Source organism: Biomphalaria glabrata, chromosome 7, assembly GCF_947242115.1.
Source record: "Biomphalaria glabrata chromosome 7, xgBioGlab47.1, whole genome shotgun sequence".
NCBI classification, from domain to species: Eukaryota; Metazoa; Mollusca; class Gastropoda; family Planorbidae; genus Biomphalaria; species Biomphalaria glabrata.
In genome coordinates, this window is record NC_074717.1 from 24,564,455 (window position 1) to 24,581,381 (window position 16,927).

The 16,927-nt window shown below is 36.2% G+C and overlaps 1 protein-coding gene across 2 annotated transcripts; it reads left to right on the forward strand.

Annotated features, from left to right (window-relative positions):
• Positions 1-9,361: 9,361 nt before the first annotated feature.
• LOC106071552 (uncharacterized) lies at positions 9,362-16,369 on the forward strand. 2 transcript variants are annotated; one of them, XM_056034462.1, is made up of 6 exons: positions 9,362-9,656; positions 10,817-11,024; positions 11,196-11,422; positions 12,724-12,915; positions 13,542-13,656; positions 14,307-16,369. In XM_056034462.1, the coding sequence occupies exons 3-6, from the start codon at positions 11,289-11,291 to the stop codon at positions 14,844-14,846; spliced, it is 981 nt and encodes a 326-aa protein (XP_055890437.1). In that variant the 5' UTR covers positions 9,362-9,656; positions 10,817-11,024; positions 11,196-11,288; the 3' UTR covers positions 14,847-16,369. The 2 variants fall into 2 exon arrangements, with proteins under 2 accessions (XP_055890437.1, XP_055890436.1); XM_056034461.1 differs by lacking the exon at positions 10,817-11,024.
• Positions 16,370-16,927: the final 558 nt, after the last annotated feature.

A 16,927-nucleotide genomic window follows, 5' to 3' on the forward strand; every position in this document is an offset into this window, starting at 1 on the left:
TTATTCTAATAAATCTAACACGTTAGATTGAAATGAAACTCTCTACTGACAATTTAAGAGTTACCTTCCTTCCATAGATTACTATGTTTTTTTGCTCGGACACCAGAAATAGAATTGAAGAAAAATAAACATGATTTAATTAAAATAATGCAATAATGTGATGCATTTAAACCCTTATAGTCAACTCATTCCCTTACTTAAGCCCGTTTGGGCCCCTAGTGGTCGTGTGCCCGGGCGCAATGTACCCCATCGAGCCATGGTTGCTACGCCACTGGACCTTAGGCTCTACTGTTGGTAATCACTGTACTTTAAGAATTGAGTTATTGCTCTGTTCGATGGGTTAGAAGATGGCTAGCGGCATTAACGAATCTATGAGAGATCTCGTGTTGGCGGCAATGTTCTACAATGTACTTTTAACTAATCTGAGCAGCAGAAGTCAACAAGCCAAGTGTGGGGACAGATGGTATGTGTGTGTATAGGTCCTGGTGTTGTTCTGTATACAATATGATATAGCTTCAGAAAACTTAATCCAATCTCACTTGGTGTATTTCATGAACTGTGATGGAAAAAAATATTAAAACTCGAAATTCAATTCAATTATTAATTAGCAGCCATCCAAACTCTCGCACTTCTATATAGTTGTTACTGTGAGTGTGTGTAGTTCATACTATGCGATTGCTTAGATTAAGCTTAGGATTATTATGTTTTAATTTATTATAAATATGTATCCAGAAAGACAAGGTTTGAACACTCAAACAGCATGCGACAATGCCGGTGATACTAGAGTCTGATCCAAACTAAAACATTTAGTCTAGAACTTGCAATCACTATGAGGATAAAAAAAAACTTCATGAATAAACAATACAACTTAATTTCAATATATTTACAAGTCAGTGAGGTCCTGAAACAGTTACTTCATCTTCTTATATAGTCTCTACAATCTACATCTTCCCTATATTTCTGAAACTATCTATCCTATTTTTAACACGCATAGAAACTTTTAAATGTTGTCTTAGTTTAAAATTAACTTGTAAAAAGTTGTCAACAACTCAATTGAAAAGTTTCTATATTAAACATGTTTCAGTAATCTCTCTCTCTCTCTCTCTCTCTCTTTCTCTCTCTCTCTCTCATCAGGTTTTGTATAGAATAAATGAGTTGGTAAACCACTCATTTACTTATTCATCCATCACGAGATCTCTAGAAGCGCTGATCGGATGTGATTGGAATTTGGAATGCGGGTTCGCCTTTCATCTTACATGATCTGCTACGAAGTGGTTTAGATAAATTCGCAATCAAAGCGCTGAAATTAGCGACAAAAACGTAAGCATTGTGTTACAGGGAGAAATAAACAATGTCTTGACCAGGCAAAGGCGGATCAAGGTTTTAGCGTTGCGAAGGAAAAAAAAAGTGTCAACACAGTTTTAGACTTTGAAAAATTGTCAGATTGCTTCCCTCAAAGAAAAAAAAAGAAAAAATCATTAGAGCCGTTTTTGAGATCAGCTTTCTTGTTTTGTCCACCCACTTTCTGTGAAGTTCTGACTTGGATAGAGGTATTGTAAAAAGATTTCCAAATAATTTTGGAATAATTGCACTTTCATTTATCGCTTTTAATTTTAATATTGACCTAAATGTAAAACTTTGAAATTGACTTAAGTATAAAACAACGTTGATATTGACTTAAATGTAAAACTTTGACCTAAATGTGACTATTAATCCATTAAGCGCTTTCATTCTTCTGTCTGTTGTCTATCCAGTTACATCTTAGTCTGGATTGTCTTTCTTTTTAGTCTTGAGTGTCTTTGTTCAATGCACACTCAGATATAGCCACTGTGTGTCAGATTGGGTACTGATACTGTATCATTCAGTACTAAAGTTCAAAAGTTAGTAGCACAATGGTGACAGCGATGGTGATGCTGACATAACAGTTTTGTGACATGTAGGTCAGTGGAACACTCAGTAAGCTTAGTGAGACAAGAACGAGACGGACAGTTGACTCCTTCACAGCTTGTCTAGGTCAGTGATGAGCTATATATGCTGTGCAGCATACACAGATCAAACAAGATAAATATTTAGCTCAGGGATATTATATTTCTTTAATATGAGGGATATGATATTATGTATTTCAGGGTTTGGATATTATTTAAGTCAGCGATATTATTTAATTTATGTCAGGGATATGATGCTATTTACTAGAGGGATAAGATATTATAAATTTTAGGTGTATGATATGATTTATATCAGGAATATAATGTATAGATATGATATGATTTATATCAGGAATATAATGTATAGATATGATATGATTTATATCAGGAATATAATGTATAGATATGATATGATTTATATCAGGAATATAATGTATAGATATGATATGATTTATATCAGGAATATAATGTATAGATATGATACTATTTATATGAGGGATATGATGCTATATATTTCAGGGTTTTATTCGTTTTTACTTTATATTCGTCTGGGATGTGACCAAAGGAACGGAATATTCGATACAGTTTCGGGTCCGTAGCGCCGCAGGTTCTGCCAGGCTGTAGCACAGTGTGCCACAATCTGCATAAGGGTCACCAGCTTCTGATTTTTTTCTCAGGGTTGTAGCCCGAAGCCTTTCCCGTGTTTGGGTATAGCCTCAAGGCAGTGGAGGTTTGGGTATAGCCTCAAGGCAGTGGAGGTTTGGATTCAGAGTTTTCTGAATGTCATGTATGTCAGATAGATATGAGGATAATTGAGTGATGATTAGGATGAGTAGCTCTATAATAAATGTGTTAGGTAGCTCTATATTACTCAGGAGTTAGGTAGCTCTTTGTTACTCAGGAATTAGGTAGCTCTATGTTACTCAGGAGCTAGGTAGCAATACATCGAAAGAGACATTTTATTTACATCAGCGCTTTAATGCCCAAGGTATGACGAATATGCTCGTATAACTACAAATAGCTCTATATAAGTGTGTGTGTCACTGTGTGTGTGTGTGTCTGATAACACTGCGATATCTGGCTATTGTGTACAGAGTTTCTCACTGATAGTGAGTCTGTGTTCCTATCTCCAAGCTCAGTGCAGTAGGTGACTTTAGTCACTCTCTAGTGACCACATGCATACCTGATAATGTTAAGTATTAAGGTCTCCAGTGTGACGTCACCACAATCACCACAACAGGCGTGACTAAGGCGGAAAATGTAACTATGACAGAACTACATAGACCTAGAGAAGTGTTTCTCAAACACTTGGGTTCCCCGAGGCCTGAATAGATGTTCCATAAAACATTGGAGGAATGAACTAGTAGACCTAGAGAAGTGTTTCTCAAACACTTGGGTTCCCCGAGGCCTGAATAGATGTTCCATAAAACATTGGAGGAATGAACTAGTAGACCTAGAGAAGTGTTTCTCAAACACTTGGGTTCCTCGAGGCCTGAATAGATGTTCCATAAAACATTGGAGGAATGAACTAGTAGACCTAGAGAAGTGTTTCTCAAACACTTGGGTTCCTCGAGGCCTGAATAGATGTTCCATAAAACATTGGAGGAATGAACTAGTAGACCTAGAGAAGTGTTTCTCAAACACTTGGGTTCCTCGAGGCCTGAATAGATGTTCCATAAAACATTGGAGGAATGAACTAGTAGACCTAGAGAAGTGTTTCTCAAACACTTGGGTTCCTCGAGGCCTGAATAGATGTTCCATAAAACATTGGAGGAATGAACTAGTAGACCTAGAGAAGTGTTTCTCAAACACTTGGGTTCCCCGAGGCCTGAATAGATGTTCCATAAAACATTGGAGGAATGAACTAGTAGACCTACATGTATGTAGTCAATGCAGAACAGAAACATTGATTGTATTGGCTCTTCACTAGCAACATCACCATGAACTTTGACCTGCTCTAGATTTGACCCTTATTTGAAACAAAGAAACAAGGAAGAGTTCCCCAATCTTCTAAAACAAACTATTCTCATTGTAGTTTCGTATCCTACAATCGATCTGTGCAAAGATTCTCTTAGTGTTTTTTTTAAAGAGCAAGAAATTGTAACAGACTAGACGCCACAGCCTCTATTAGAATTCAGCTTACCACTACCATTTGTAATGTTAAGAAGTTATGATCTTGTAAGAAACAATAGCCTACCATTAATGTTATTAATCCTTCTTTTTTCTAATTCTTTGGTCTGTTTTTAATATAGATTTATACTTTAAAATAAATAATAAATGCTAAATTTAGAATAGAATCTAAATTATATTTTTTTTTGTGTTTAAACAAAGAGGAAATAATCCAACCATAAAAAAAAAACTAAGCAAAGTGTTCTGCTCAATTCTCCGAATGTACAAAGTGCTCCGTTACAGAAAAAGTGTAGGAAACACTGACCTAGAGAATAATAGATTTATGAGGAGACTTTTCAATGAGAAACAATATTCCACTTGATAAACTCAGACATTGTTGATCTGCTGCACCACGTGATGAAGACTACAATGTTAAACTCACAATGTTATTCAATTTAAACTTTTAGCTTTCACTTTCTTGATAGTCCAAAGATGGACGGAACTTTCCAATGACAATGAAAGTCTCAATACTTAGTTGGTGACTTGATCATTTGAATATAATTTAAGAATTGAAATGGTTTAAATAAAAGGATATTTAGTTGTCATAGTGCCACCATTCTTTAACTTGAGTATATCTTGCGATCACAACCACTGTAGAACATATAACATTGATAAGAACAATTTATAACTTAACAATATCAAAAACTAAAAACTAATGGAATTCTTTGAGACTACAATCTTAGAAGAGGGACACTAACTTTGTGGTCTCTCTTTAACAAAGAGCCGCCAATGGAGTTTCAGTTACTGACTATCACGTTAGGCTTTAATTTTTTTTTTAATTATCAGTCTCAGGTTCAAGGTTACAGACTAGATAAAGTTCATGGTTTTTACATTCTAGATATCTTAGTGTAAAGCTAGATGACCTAGTGAAATAGTTTGGCGTTTTATTTAACGCTTTTTTATTTTCTTCTATTATTTAATTTTTTTAAAACTATGATTCGCACTATTTGTTTTGTTTACACATGGACCACACTGCCTCATATTCACATTTAGGCATGTTGGAAAGTTGCGGGTATTTCTGATGTTAGTTGGTGTATATCTCTAATCTACAATCCAATCTTTTATCTTTCTAAAAGGGGATGTATAACAGGTTAAAATATATTGTATATTTCCTTGATTTAAGAACAACAACAACAAAAACAAAATTCTAAAATGCTCGACCAAATCCTAGAGTATGCCTACTGTGCTGCTAATTTCTCTCATCACAAATCAAACCATAGTCGTAAACACAATGTGGTTCTAATACACTACTTTTGCTTTCTCGTTGAGTCTTTATGTGTTCAAAATCAACGCAAATGCTGTGTAATTTGTTTTTTCGTAATTAGAACTAATGTCTTGTAAAGTATCTTTGATTTAAGAGGTGTATTATTTTATTCTGATATTTAAAAGTAAAAAAATAAATAATAATAATGATGCAAGGGAAACAACTTTACATAGTAAACATATGTAGCTGAATGCTTAGTTATCGCACTTATTCTACGTATTTTTTATTAATTTATTTAGTTTTTGTCAAAGTCAATTTGTGTAATTTGATTTAGCAAGTAGGATTGTAAGTTACATAAAACCTTTTTTTTATGTAGAAATCTCAATTTGTAATTTATCATATGCAAAACATTTTTTATTTCTCATATTTGGTGAGTATAAATTATATCCTGATTTAATCCAGATTTCAGTACCCAGTGGGTTCTATCATGTGCTAACAATTCTCGTGCTCACAAAGACGTCTTGTAGTTGGCTCTTATTTCACAAATGACTTTTACTCGTAAGAAAGTTTTACCTGGTCGTGCGTTGTGCGCTCTAGACTATCTCGATGGTCCAGGGCTCATACCCTGCCCGCTGCCTCCCCTCGTCGTCCTGCGGGAGGTTTGGACTAGGAAGTAGATTATTTTCAAGTCTGAAGGAAGATCCTAAAAAAGTAAAACTTTTTTTTACAAACTCTAAAATCACACTGGCAAAGATTTAATAAAATATCTTCATCTTGATGCAGACGTTTCTTGCTAAAACCGAACGAGAGGTCATACTAAATGACGTTATGTTTTATGTTTTCATTTTTCAAACATTTGCACTAAATAGTTTTCACCTGATTTATTGTCAGCTTTAGATTTATAATATAATAATAATAATAATAATAATGTTTATTGTCCGTAAGGAAATTTGTCTTACAATTTGTGCATATCAAACAAAACTATATATTTACAGTCAACTATATATTTATAGTCAACAATAGATTTATAGTCAACAATAGATTTATAGTTAAATACAACGAGCTTTTTTTTCTGTTTCAAATAGTCCTCCCTTTTTGTCCGGGCCACAGTTTTGTGTGTGTGTGTATGCTCGCCACGTCTGGACATGAATGTGATAGAACTGCACGAGATAAATTTAGACAAGGGGAGATACTTGAAAAAGGGAGATCACTAAATAGATTGTGCCAGTGTTTTAGAAAGCGTTAAGTAATTTAGAACATGTACAATGAAAAATAACAATCCATATAGACTCTAGTAATTGTATAGTGTAATTCAATCATTGGAGAATAATGTCATGCTATGGAGACAACCAAACCTATGGCCGTGTACTTGTCATTTAGCGTGTAGCAGACACACGTGTCACATGACTTAGACTATAGACCCTTACATGTAAGAGTTAGTGGCGTGTTGTGGGGGTAAGGGCGGACCGAGTGGGGGGAGCAAGTGAAGAAAATAACGACTATTGATTTCTTCTCCATTTGTCGATTGGCACTGCCGCTATCTACAAAGGATGTATTGATTTACAGCGGCGTTTCCTGGTTGGAGCAGGTATCAAATGCGAATGAATTCTACAAAGCTTAGGCTATGAAGGTCTTGGGTTACCGAAACATATAAAATTCAAAATGATTTTAGAGCTGAGTTTGAAATACATTTTGTTTTTCACCCCAATGTTGGACTCTAAGATGTATTTGGTATGGCTAGAAGTGTGCGTATTTTGTTACAATAGTTAACTTCATTTCTATTTTTGTTTGGTTTGTCCGTGTGTGGTGTCATGTCTTTACGTAACAATATCTAGAAAATAAAATAAATATTTATTTTTTGTAAGTAAAAATATATTACTTAATTTAACAACTATTGGATATGGCTTCCTGTCTACACATGAGACCTAAACATTTCCTTAAGTCTGATCATTTAAGAATTTGTTTAGATATTGTCAGATGATGTCAGGAGCTGAGCATGTCACACGTTAGCCAACACACAGCATTCTTTAATAGTTAGCACACAGCTAGATTGTACATTGTGTTTAATTGTCTGCCCCCCCCCCCAACCCAACCATATTAGACCTACAGATGCAAATTTACACGCATATAGTAAAAATGTAGCTGCTTAATATAAGTTTAATAAATTAATTTAATCTCAATCTAAATTCAAGAGAGAAAACAGTTTTGTAATAATAATAGGAAGAAGAAGAATCGATTGAACAGATTATGGCAGGATGTCCAACCCTATCAGAATCTGCCTACCTAGGTCGCCATAACCAAGTTGCAAAGCTAATACACCAACACTTGGCTTTGACACACAATTTGATCGGTATGGATACTTCTTATTATAAATACTCGCAACAAGAGATTTTCGTGTTTACTGACCATCTGCTGTACTGGGATAGGTCAATTCTGACCGACAAAACAGAAAAACGCTACCATTATCGACATCGTCGTACCACTGTCTCATAATTTAAGAAAAACTGAGATAGAAAAACAAAGAAAATATGGGAACCTAGGCTTGGAGATTAAGCATCTATGGAAATTATCCAAATAACAATATACCCCATTGTTATATCAACCGAGGGGATAATAACAACTGACCTTACAGATATCTTCAAGGCACTTAACATTCCTAGGAACATCCTCGTTGCCTGTCAGAGGGCGGTACTGCTGCAGACCTGCCACATCACCAGAAAATTCCTCAGTGGAAACTGTTAAAGGGACTACGATGAATTTTGTTTCCCTTTAACGAAACTCGACCCTGGCAGAATGAATGAATACTCGTTCGTGTCTAACATAATAATAATAATAATAATTGTAATAATAATAATAGTAAATGAAAATTTAGTTTATTTCTGTAATAATGATAGTGATGAAAATACTATATCCTTACTATATTTTAGCCAATGTGTCTTATAACTTTACATTACACATACAAAATAACAAGACATTACAACGATAGCAAACAATTTTTTTTATTTTTTGCATTTAAATTTTACACGTGAAGTTGGCTTGCATCATTGCCAAGGTGTTAGACCTCCTGGGTCTGTTAGCATATCTTACATCATTGCCAAGGTGTTAGACCTCCTGGGTCTGTTAGCATATCTTACATCATTGCCAAGGTGTTAGACCTCCTGGGTCTGTTAGCATATCTTACATCATTGCCAAGGTGTTAGACCTCCTGGGTCTGTTAGCATATCTTACATCATTGCCAAGGTGTTAGACCTCCTGGGTCTGTTAGCATATCTTACATCATTGCCAAGGTGTTAGACCTCCTGGGTCTGTTAGCATATCTTACATCATTGCCAAGGTGTTAGACCTCCTGGGTCTGTTAGCATATCTTACATCATTGCCAAGGTGTTAGACCTCCTGGGTCTGTTAGCATATCTTACATCATTGCCAAGGTGTTAGACCTCCTGGGTCTGTTAGCATATCTTACATCATTGCCAAGGTGTTAGACCTCCTGGGTCTGTTAGCATATCTTACATCATTGCCAAGGTGTTAGACCTCCTGGGTCTGTTAGCATATCTTACATCATTGCCAAGGTGTTAGACCTCCTGGGTCTGTTAGCATATCTTACATCATTGCCAAGGTGTTAGACCTCCTGGGTCTGTTAGCATATCTTACATCATTGCCAAGGTGTTAGACCTCCTGGGTCTGTTAGCATATCTTACATCATTGCCAAGGTGTTAGACCTCCTGGGTCTGTTAGCATATCTTACATCATTGCCAAGGTGTTAGACCTCCTGGGTCTGTTAGCATATCTTAACAGTATTCTTGTAACAAGGGTTATCAGAAGTCCTTAATATTTTCACCATATCTAGATTACAGTAAGCGAGTAATTGAAATATACGCCGGGTGGCCTCTTAAAAATCATTCCACTCCTATTTGTGTGCTAGGAAATGACTTTAATCGTCCGTAAACGTTCCAGCTAATAGCCAGGCTTTGATTTATAATCTCTTAGAGCCCGCCTGGCAATCACTGCTATATTTAGTCCCTGGGACTCCTGGCTATTGTGCCTGCTTTCCTTTCAAAGTCAGGTAGTGTGTGTGTGTGTGTGTGTCTGCAGTGATTGTGTGAGAGGAGAGAAGTGGCTCCTATAGAGCCGGTTATAAACTTTGGCAAAACACTGGATTTGTATAGATCTAGGTCTGTATCTCATGTGGGTGATTGCGTGGTGGAAATAAGAGAGAGAGAGAGAGAGAGAGAGAGAGAGAGAGGAGTATCAGTGTTTCCTTTCTCTGTGTGAAGTACTGGAAGTTATCTTGTGGAGAGTGACGAGAAGTGACTTCAATTCCGTGGATTAGTTTGACAGATCTAGCACCCAATATCATGGTAAGTACAATAACATGTTTTACTATAGAAAATCAAGCACAAAAATGTTGCTATTTACAACTGGTTGTTGTTATTGAGGATCGTTGTCAATGTTCATTCAAAGGTTACTATTTTTACAAGGATTTATCACAGACCATTTTCTATGTTTATATTGGAGATATTCGTTTATGGCGGAAAATCTATCAATGGGTTGTATTGTTCTGTTGTATCCGTTGTACAAAATAAGGTAGTGTGTATGTAAAATATGGGTTTTGAATGATATAGGAATCAAATATTCTAAACTCTTCTGTTCATAAGTTAAAATAATTTTGTTTAGCGAAACTGTCAAAATTCTAAACTATGGCTTATTAAAAGAAAACCTGGGCAACTATATATTGGAAAAAGGGAAATTTGATACAATAATATTCTTTACATTAATTTAAACAACAATACAAATTAATCGAACTTCCTTGACAAGGCCTAGTTTTTCATAAAAATCTCCATCATTGGGGCGTCGTGGCTGTAGCAAAGCGCTTGCACTTAGGACGGTAGGCCCAATTACTATGATGACCAAGATTTTGAATTTTGGCATTTGTATGGGGCCCCTGAGACCGCCCCACTTTAATGGGTATCTGAAAAGTACAGACGGTTGGTCGTTGAGCTGGCTACATGGCACGCTTATTCACCGTGGGCCACAGAAACAGATGACCTTTACATCATGTGCCCTATGGATCGTACGTGAAGAAATAGATAATACATAGATTTTATTTTTATTTAGCAGAAATAAATAATATGTTTAGTAATTGGCAGAAATAATTAAAATCTGTACAGAAGGCTCATTGTTAACAATTTAATATGCTATATTGAGCCAGCACTAACTTACTCGTAACCTCGTTTTTACTATAAGTATTGTACTCTAATATTAATCATACAATATACAAATCTTTTTTTTTAACAAAGCTTATATCAAATTATATCAGCTCTCTATGTCTGTCTGTCTGTCTGTCTGTCTGGTAAAAAGTTTGTGCACGAGATTTCTACTTCACCAAATCTCGGATTAAGCTGACATTTGGCACTACTATTTCTTTACCTGACAACATGAGAATCAATGAAAAAAATGTTTTTTAATGAATTCGTAAATTAACTATTTATATTTTTTTGTGTTTGGTATCTTGAACAAGGGAAACAAAACGCACTTGACAGATGTGGTGGTATTAGTTGAATTAATCTCCTTGAGGACTCTTAAGACCTGAGTAAGCATTTAAAAAAAAAAGATCATTCCAACATTCACCAAGATACCAATTTCTTCATTCCCCCGTTCACTCTGGTCCAGACAAGTGACAGGATCAGAGAGCATTAAGAATGGTCAAAGCTAAACCAAAATAATTGGTAAAAAATATTTCTCATCTCACAGATTTATTATATCTGGGTTGATACTACATATAATTACACGACAGATCCAAACTAATTCATACAATTACACTTATTATAAATTGTTTTGTTTTGTTTTGTTTTTGTTTTGTATTGTTCATGTTGTTCTTATTTCTGTCTCATACACAGGGTCATGGCGCCCTAATGTGATATTCAGTGTACAAGTTAACGCCCACCTCCCCCAAACCGCGGCCAGGTGTGTGTTTACTTTTACCTCGCACCATGACCAAAGTCAGGACAATATTGGCAGAGTTCTGCTCACCTAAGGACATACTCGCCATCAACAGACTGGGACTCATTAAGAATGATGACAGAGACACTCAACCTGTTCCTTGGAGGCATAGATTACCTAACTCGTGAGTACACATAGATTACCTAACTCGTGAGTACACATAGATTACCTAACTCGTGAGTACAGATAGATTACCTAACTCGTGAGTACACATAGATTACCTAACTCGTGAGTACACATAGATTACCTAACTCGTGAGTACAGATAGATTACCTAACTCGTGAGTACACATAGATTACCTAACTTGTGAGTACACATAGATTACCTAACTCATGAGTACACATAGATTACCTAACTCGTGAGTACACTTAGATTACCTAACTCGTGAGTACACATAGATTATTTAACTCATGAGTACACATAGAGTACCTAACTTGTGAGTACACATAGATTACCTAACTGATGAGTACACATAGATTACCTAACTCGTGAGTATACATAGAGTACCTAACTCGTGAGTACACATAGATTACCTAACTCGTGAGTACACATAGATTACCTAACTCGTGAGTATACATAGGGTACCTAACTCCTGAGTACACATAGATTACCTAACTCGTGAGTACACATAGAGTACATAACTCGTGAGTACACATAGATTACCTAACTCGTGAGTACACATAGAGTACCTAACTCGTGAGTACACATAGAGTACCTAACTCGTGAGTACACATAGATTACCTAACTCGTGAGTACACATAGATTACCTAACTCGTGAGTATACATAGGGTACCTAACTCCTGAGTACACATAGATTACCTAACTCGTGAGTACACATAGAGTACCTAACTCATGAGTACACATAGATTACCTAACTCGTGAGTACACATAGAGTACCTAACTCGCGAGTACACATAGATCTTTATCTATTCTATTTTTGACCAAATTTTAAAGAAACATTTTTTGTGTGTTACCACTTTTTATGAATAAAACTAATTTCTTTTTGATCGGCTGCTGCTGGCTGCTAGTGTGTCAACAAATGTTTTAGAAAGTATTTTTGTTTCGACTTAGTTCTTCTATATTCCAAATTACATCAAAGCATGGAAAATTCAATGACCAAAATCATTTATCTGAAAATATGTCGACCTTATGCGAAGGGAAACAAATGCTGAAAATAGTATACGGTTCTAGTAATACTCATTACCTCCCTTAAATTGCTACTCCCAAAGCCTGGAGTCTAAGTCTAACTTTATCTTTTACTTACTTCTAAAACTTCAATAATTTCAACCAGGACAGTAAAAAGAATTTGTTGTTTTTTTTTTAAAACCAAAGGCCTACCTTTTTCACCAAGTGCCTAGAGGATATGTGTATCACAGTGTATGTACATTTACTTTAGCAGTTGAACTTGACTTTTGTTCTATCCAGAGAACGTCGTCACCTGGTAATGAGTGAGATGCGGACAGCCATCCGGAACACCAACAGACTCAACCCCAAGGACAAGGAGAAGGCAGTGTCCACAGCACGAAATGTCAAATACTCAAAGATGGGCGAGTGTATATTGAACGTGCACCTCCGAGATGAGCCAGGTCTCAAGCCATGCCTGGCTCGTATCGGAAGGTCAGTGGACATTGATTTTTTCTAATGCTCTAGCCGCAGTCACAAGTCCTGTTTAGTTAAATAGCCTTGTCATTGCAGTCATTAGACTATCATTACAGAATTACTATAATGTCATAGAAGTTATTATACTGTCCTTATAAAGTCCTTATAGTAATATTCTGCAGACATTATATTGTCACCACAATCATCTAAACTCAGAACTAGGTGGATGTTTTTGTGAGAGATAAAGTCCACATTAAAACTATGTAGGGCAGGTGGAAATGAGATCACAAGATTCCCCTCCCCTTTTTTTCAAAAAATGTTTTCTTTTGACCCCTATCATGTTTGGCAGTCAAACGTGCCGCCGCTTGATAGCTGTCAGTCCCGATACACAACACGTGATCATGATGAATTAAAATATTTCTTATGAAATCTGCTGAAGCTTTTCAAATATATATATAATAGTTATTGTACAGTTACTTTTATATTCAGAATGTATGTATATATCATTATTAGTAGATACGTTTTTGAGATTTGTGTTCCTTTCTGTCTGCATGTTTGAATATTGTATCTATGTATGTATGTTTAACGAAATTTGGTTTTTCTGACAAATGAACATAAAACAACGCTCACATTTTAACATGTAGAGAACAGACAAGGCGGGAACAGAGTCTGCAGCAGACAAAACAAAGATTTCTTCAACAGTCTCAGTGTCTGACCAGAGAGCCGATGATATTAGTCGAGCGTGCTCCCACAATGGACGTAAGGGTTTCAATTCGCTTCTCTTTTTCTACACTAGAGCTGAACTTTTATTTATCAATACATATACATATCTTTCAACTTCAATATAAATTGTATGCAAAATTACAAGTTAAAATAATAAATAATGTATCCAAGATCACGTCCGTCTCTCGCTTGTGTCTCCTGTCTGCAACTCTCACACACCAACTGATAAGCAAACACGACATGAAGCTCTTCAAAGTTGACACTAGCAATTGGGTAAAAGAGGCACTTGATAAGCCCACCTGAAGAGCAAACATAAAGGAAGGATCCTAGATTACAGATGGCTTATGCAATAGAAATAGTTAGAAAAGCGCCTGGTGATTACTGATGTGACCGCAGATATGTAACAAGGGTTGGCCTCTTTAGTCACTAGATCACTCCTCGTAAAATGCCATAGACAGACTACGACAGACCATCCTTTGGTTTCATCAGAATCTCTTCAGCCTATACAACCAAACCATCCGCCCACCATTTCCCTTAGCTACATCAGAAACACTAACACTGTTATGTTTAAAAACCTTCATATTTTAAAATCAATGTTCTGTTTTATGGCAATAGGTAAAAATTAATCGTCACACATTTAAACAGCATTTAAGCCAGCAATACAAATATATCTATCTGTTTTTCAGACTGTCACCAGGGCTACCTTCATGTCATCCTTTGGGATCGACCCTGTAGTAGCCCTACTGCCCAGCTATATGAGGCCACTTCGCTCCCGAAGCAAAACCCCATCCACCCTGACAACCATCGAGGCATTCACCGCGGAGAGCAAGAAAAAGAAGAACGTCTGGGACGAGGCGCTGGATGAGGCCCCCAAGTTCAAGAGCATCGCCAAGCCCTCCACGCGGTTGACCCCTCAGGAGATAGCCCAGCTTCAAGCAGGCCACCTTCATCACAAACCCACGCCTCAAAAATTGGCCGCTAAGGAGTTCAACAGACCTCAAGGGCTATCACGTTCCAAGACGATGGGTTCTGTGTTCATAACCCAGCTACCACGCGACACGAGAACCAGCAAATCTGAGGGCGAGGCGGCTGCTGTAACTACATCAGAGAAGTCGATAGTGACTTTTCAACAAAAGAACACAAATCAAGAAAGAACATATTCGTCTGGATATTTAAAAACTAAAAATAGGATCAACCAAGCGCAACTCAACCACCCAGTGATATAATAACATTGGTGATATATTTGTTACAATTCTAATTCGATTATATGAGTTAAAGACATGTGATACATACATTTACATATATTTAAATATTTTCTTTTATAAAAGGCAGCTTTCATCCACCATTTTTAAGTCTCCATTCACTAAGGCTCACTCTCTTGTAGCAAGGTCCAGGTATCTGGCAGTGTCCTTCTGGGTTTTCCTGTCACTGTCCAGGGCAAGACCTCGGGATGCATCAGTTCTAAAGGATGTAGCAGTTCTAACGTTCTCAAGACTTGTATCTCTTTCAAATCGTCTCTAAGCACTTTGCAATCGTTGAAGATGTGCTCTACTGTCGCCTTGCTGTCCTTAGAGCAATGTTGACATATGGGATGCTGGGATCGAAGTTGTCTCGGATCCTATCGAAGTGGGCTCTTTTTGGACAGTGTCATTTGGAGAAAACCTTCCAAACTTTATTGATCCTTTCTGTTTAGCTGCCACCAGATAATAGCTACTTCTAGACTTCCCGTCCAGTGACACAATGGTTTCAAATATTCACTCAGCACCCGCATATTTGTTTTTCATATTTTTTTAAATACCTCCATTCAATCTAGAACTTCACGGAACCTTCCAAAAATCTGGATCCAGAAACCTGGACAGCTGATCTCAAGAACGCCTCTAACAATGTTCTTAGAATTGTAATAATTGATGTATATCGCTGAGAAAAGAATTACTAGCTCGTTAGCCACAAGGGAAAAACAAATCTAGTTTGACCGTGATAATTTTTCAAAGTAAAAAACAAATAAAAGTAAATTTGGTTGGATAATTTTATCTAGGTCTAGAGCCAACATGGCGTAGCTATCAGTGTTACCGTAGTTATGCCATAACTGAGTCAATTGAAAGTTGTTTCAAGTTTATTGAAGTCTATAAGCGTTGCTCATAGTTTGATGTCAATCTAATAACAATCACATTTAGATTCTAGATCTAGAAGAAGATATAGACTAGATCTTAAAAGTTCCCTATTAGAACATCAGGTCTAGTGTTAGCACTAGATGTCCATATAATGAACTGACCACTAAATAATCCCACACCAGTTTGACCTTGCTCAATGGCCGAGTCAAGAAATGTGTTTGTTCTAGCAGCTGACAGAGCTCCAAGAGACGGAAAACATTTTTGTTTATTATTTTTGTTTATTATTTAATTAGAGTTGAAGTTTAATAATGGTGGTATTTGTCTTGTTATATATTCTGTAAATGTTGTTCTTGCTTCGGACATTGATCACATTGAGATTGTCATACAGGGGACAATACAACGATGAAGACTTTTGATTGGTGCAGTCCTGACTCAATGTCTTACAATATCTACTTCACAAAGGTTGAGACAATGTTTATCATACTTATATACAGTAAGAATAGATGTCATCTTGAGTGCGTATTTTTTTCACTATCAAATCTCTATTTTAAAAAAAGTAAATAGTCAAAGGTCAAAGGTAACAGGTGTTTATTTTTTGGTATTATCCAGCTCTCAATAAACTGTGGGTGAAAACGACACTGTATACAATACTTATTCATACTAGACCTACAAATTTTATCACTAAAAATGTATGTGTAAATATGGCTGTTACAAATTGCACATAATGTGTATTATGCAATAGAAGTAGTAAAATATTCATGAATTACAAATACATTCTTTTGTCATCATTTATTCACTGAGAAGTTTAAAAATAAAAAGTTATATTAGGTCTTGAAAAGGGAAGAAAAAGACAGAAGCAATTATTTTCAGCAGTTGCATCCCTTTGCCCTCTAACGCGTAAACTTTGAAGGAAGACCAAAATTGTGTTAACTCGACTGACTTATCCTAATGTTATGATTGCAATTTAACGCTCAATGCAAAATTGTCTATAAAAAATTAGGAAACCTTTTGCTGCTGTAGATAATAGTTTGGACTATCACTATTCGTTGTGATACACATATTATTTTTGTTTCAAAAGGTTATAGCTATAAAGAAAGAAAATTTCAGATTCCTAGTATGCTATAGCATCATAAAAATTGTCCAATATTATGTATACTTCTAGGGCAGAGAATTCATCAATCACAATTTCTATGTTC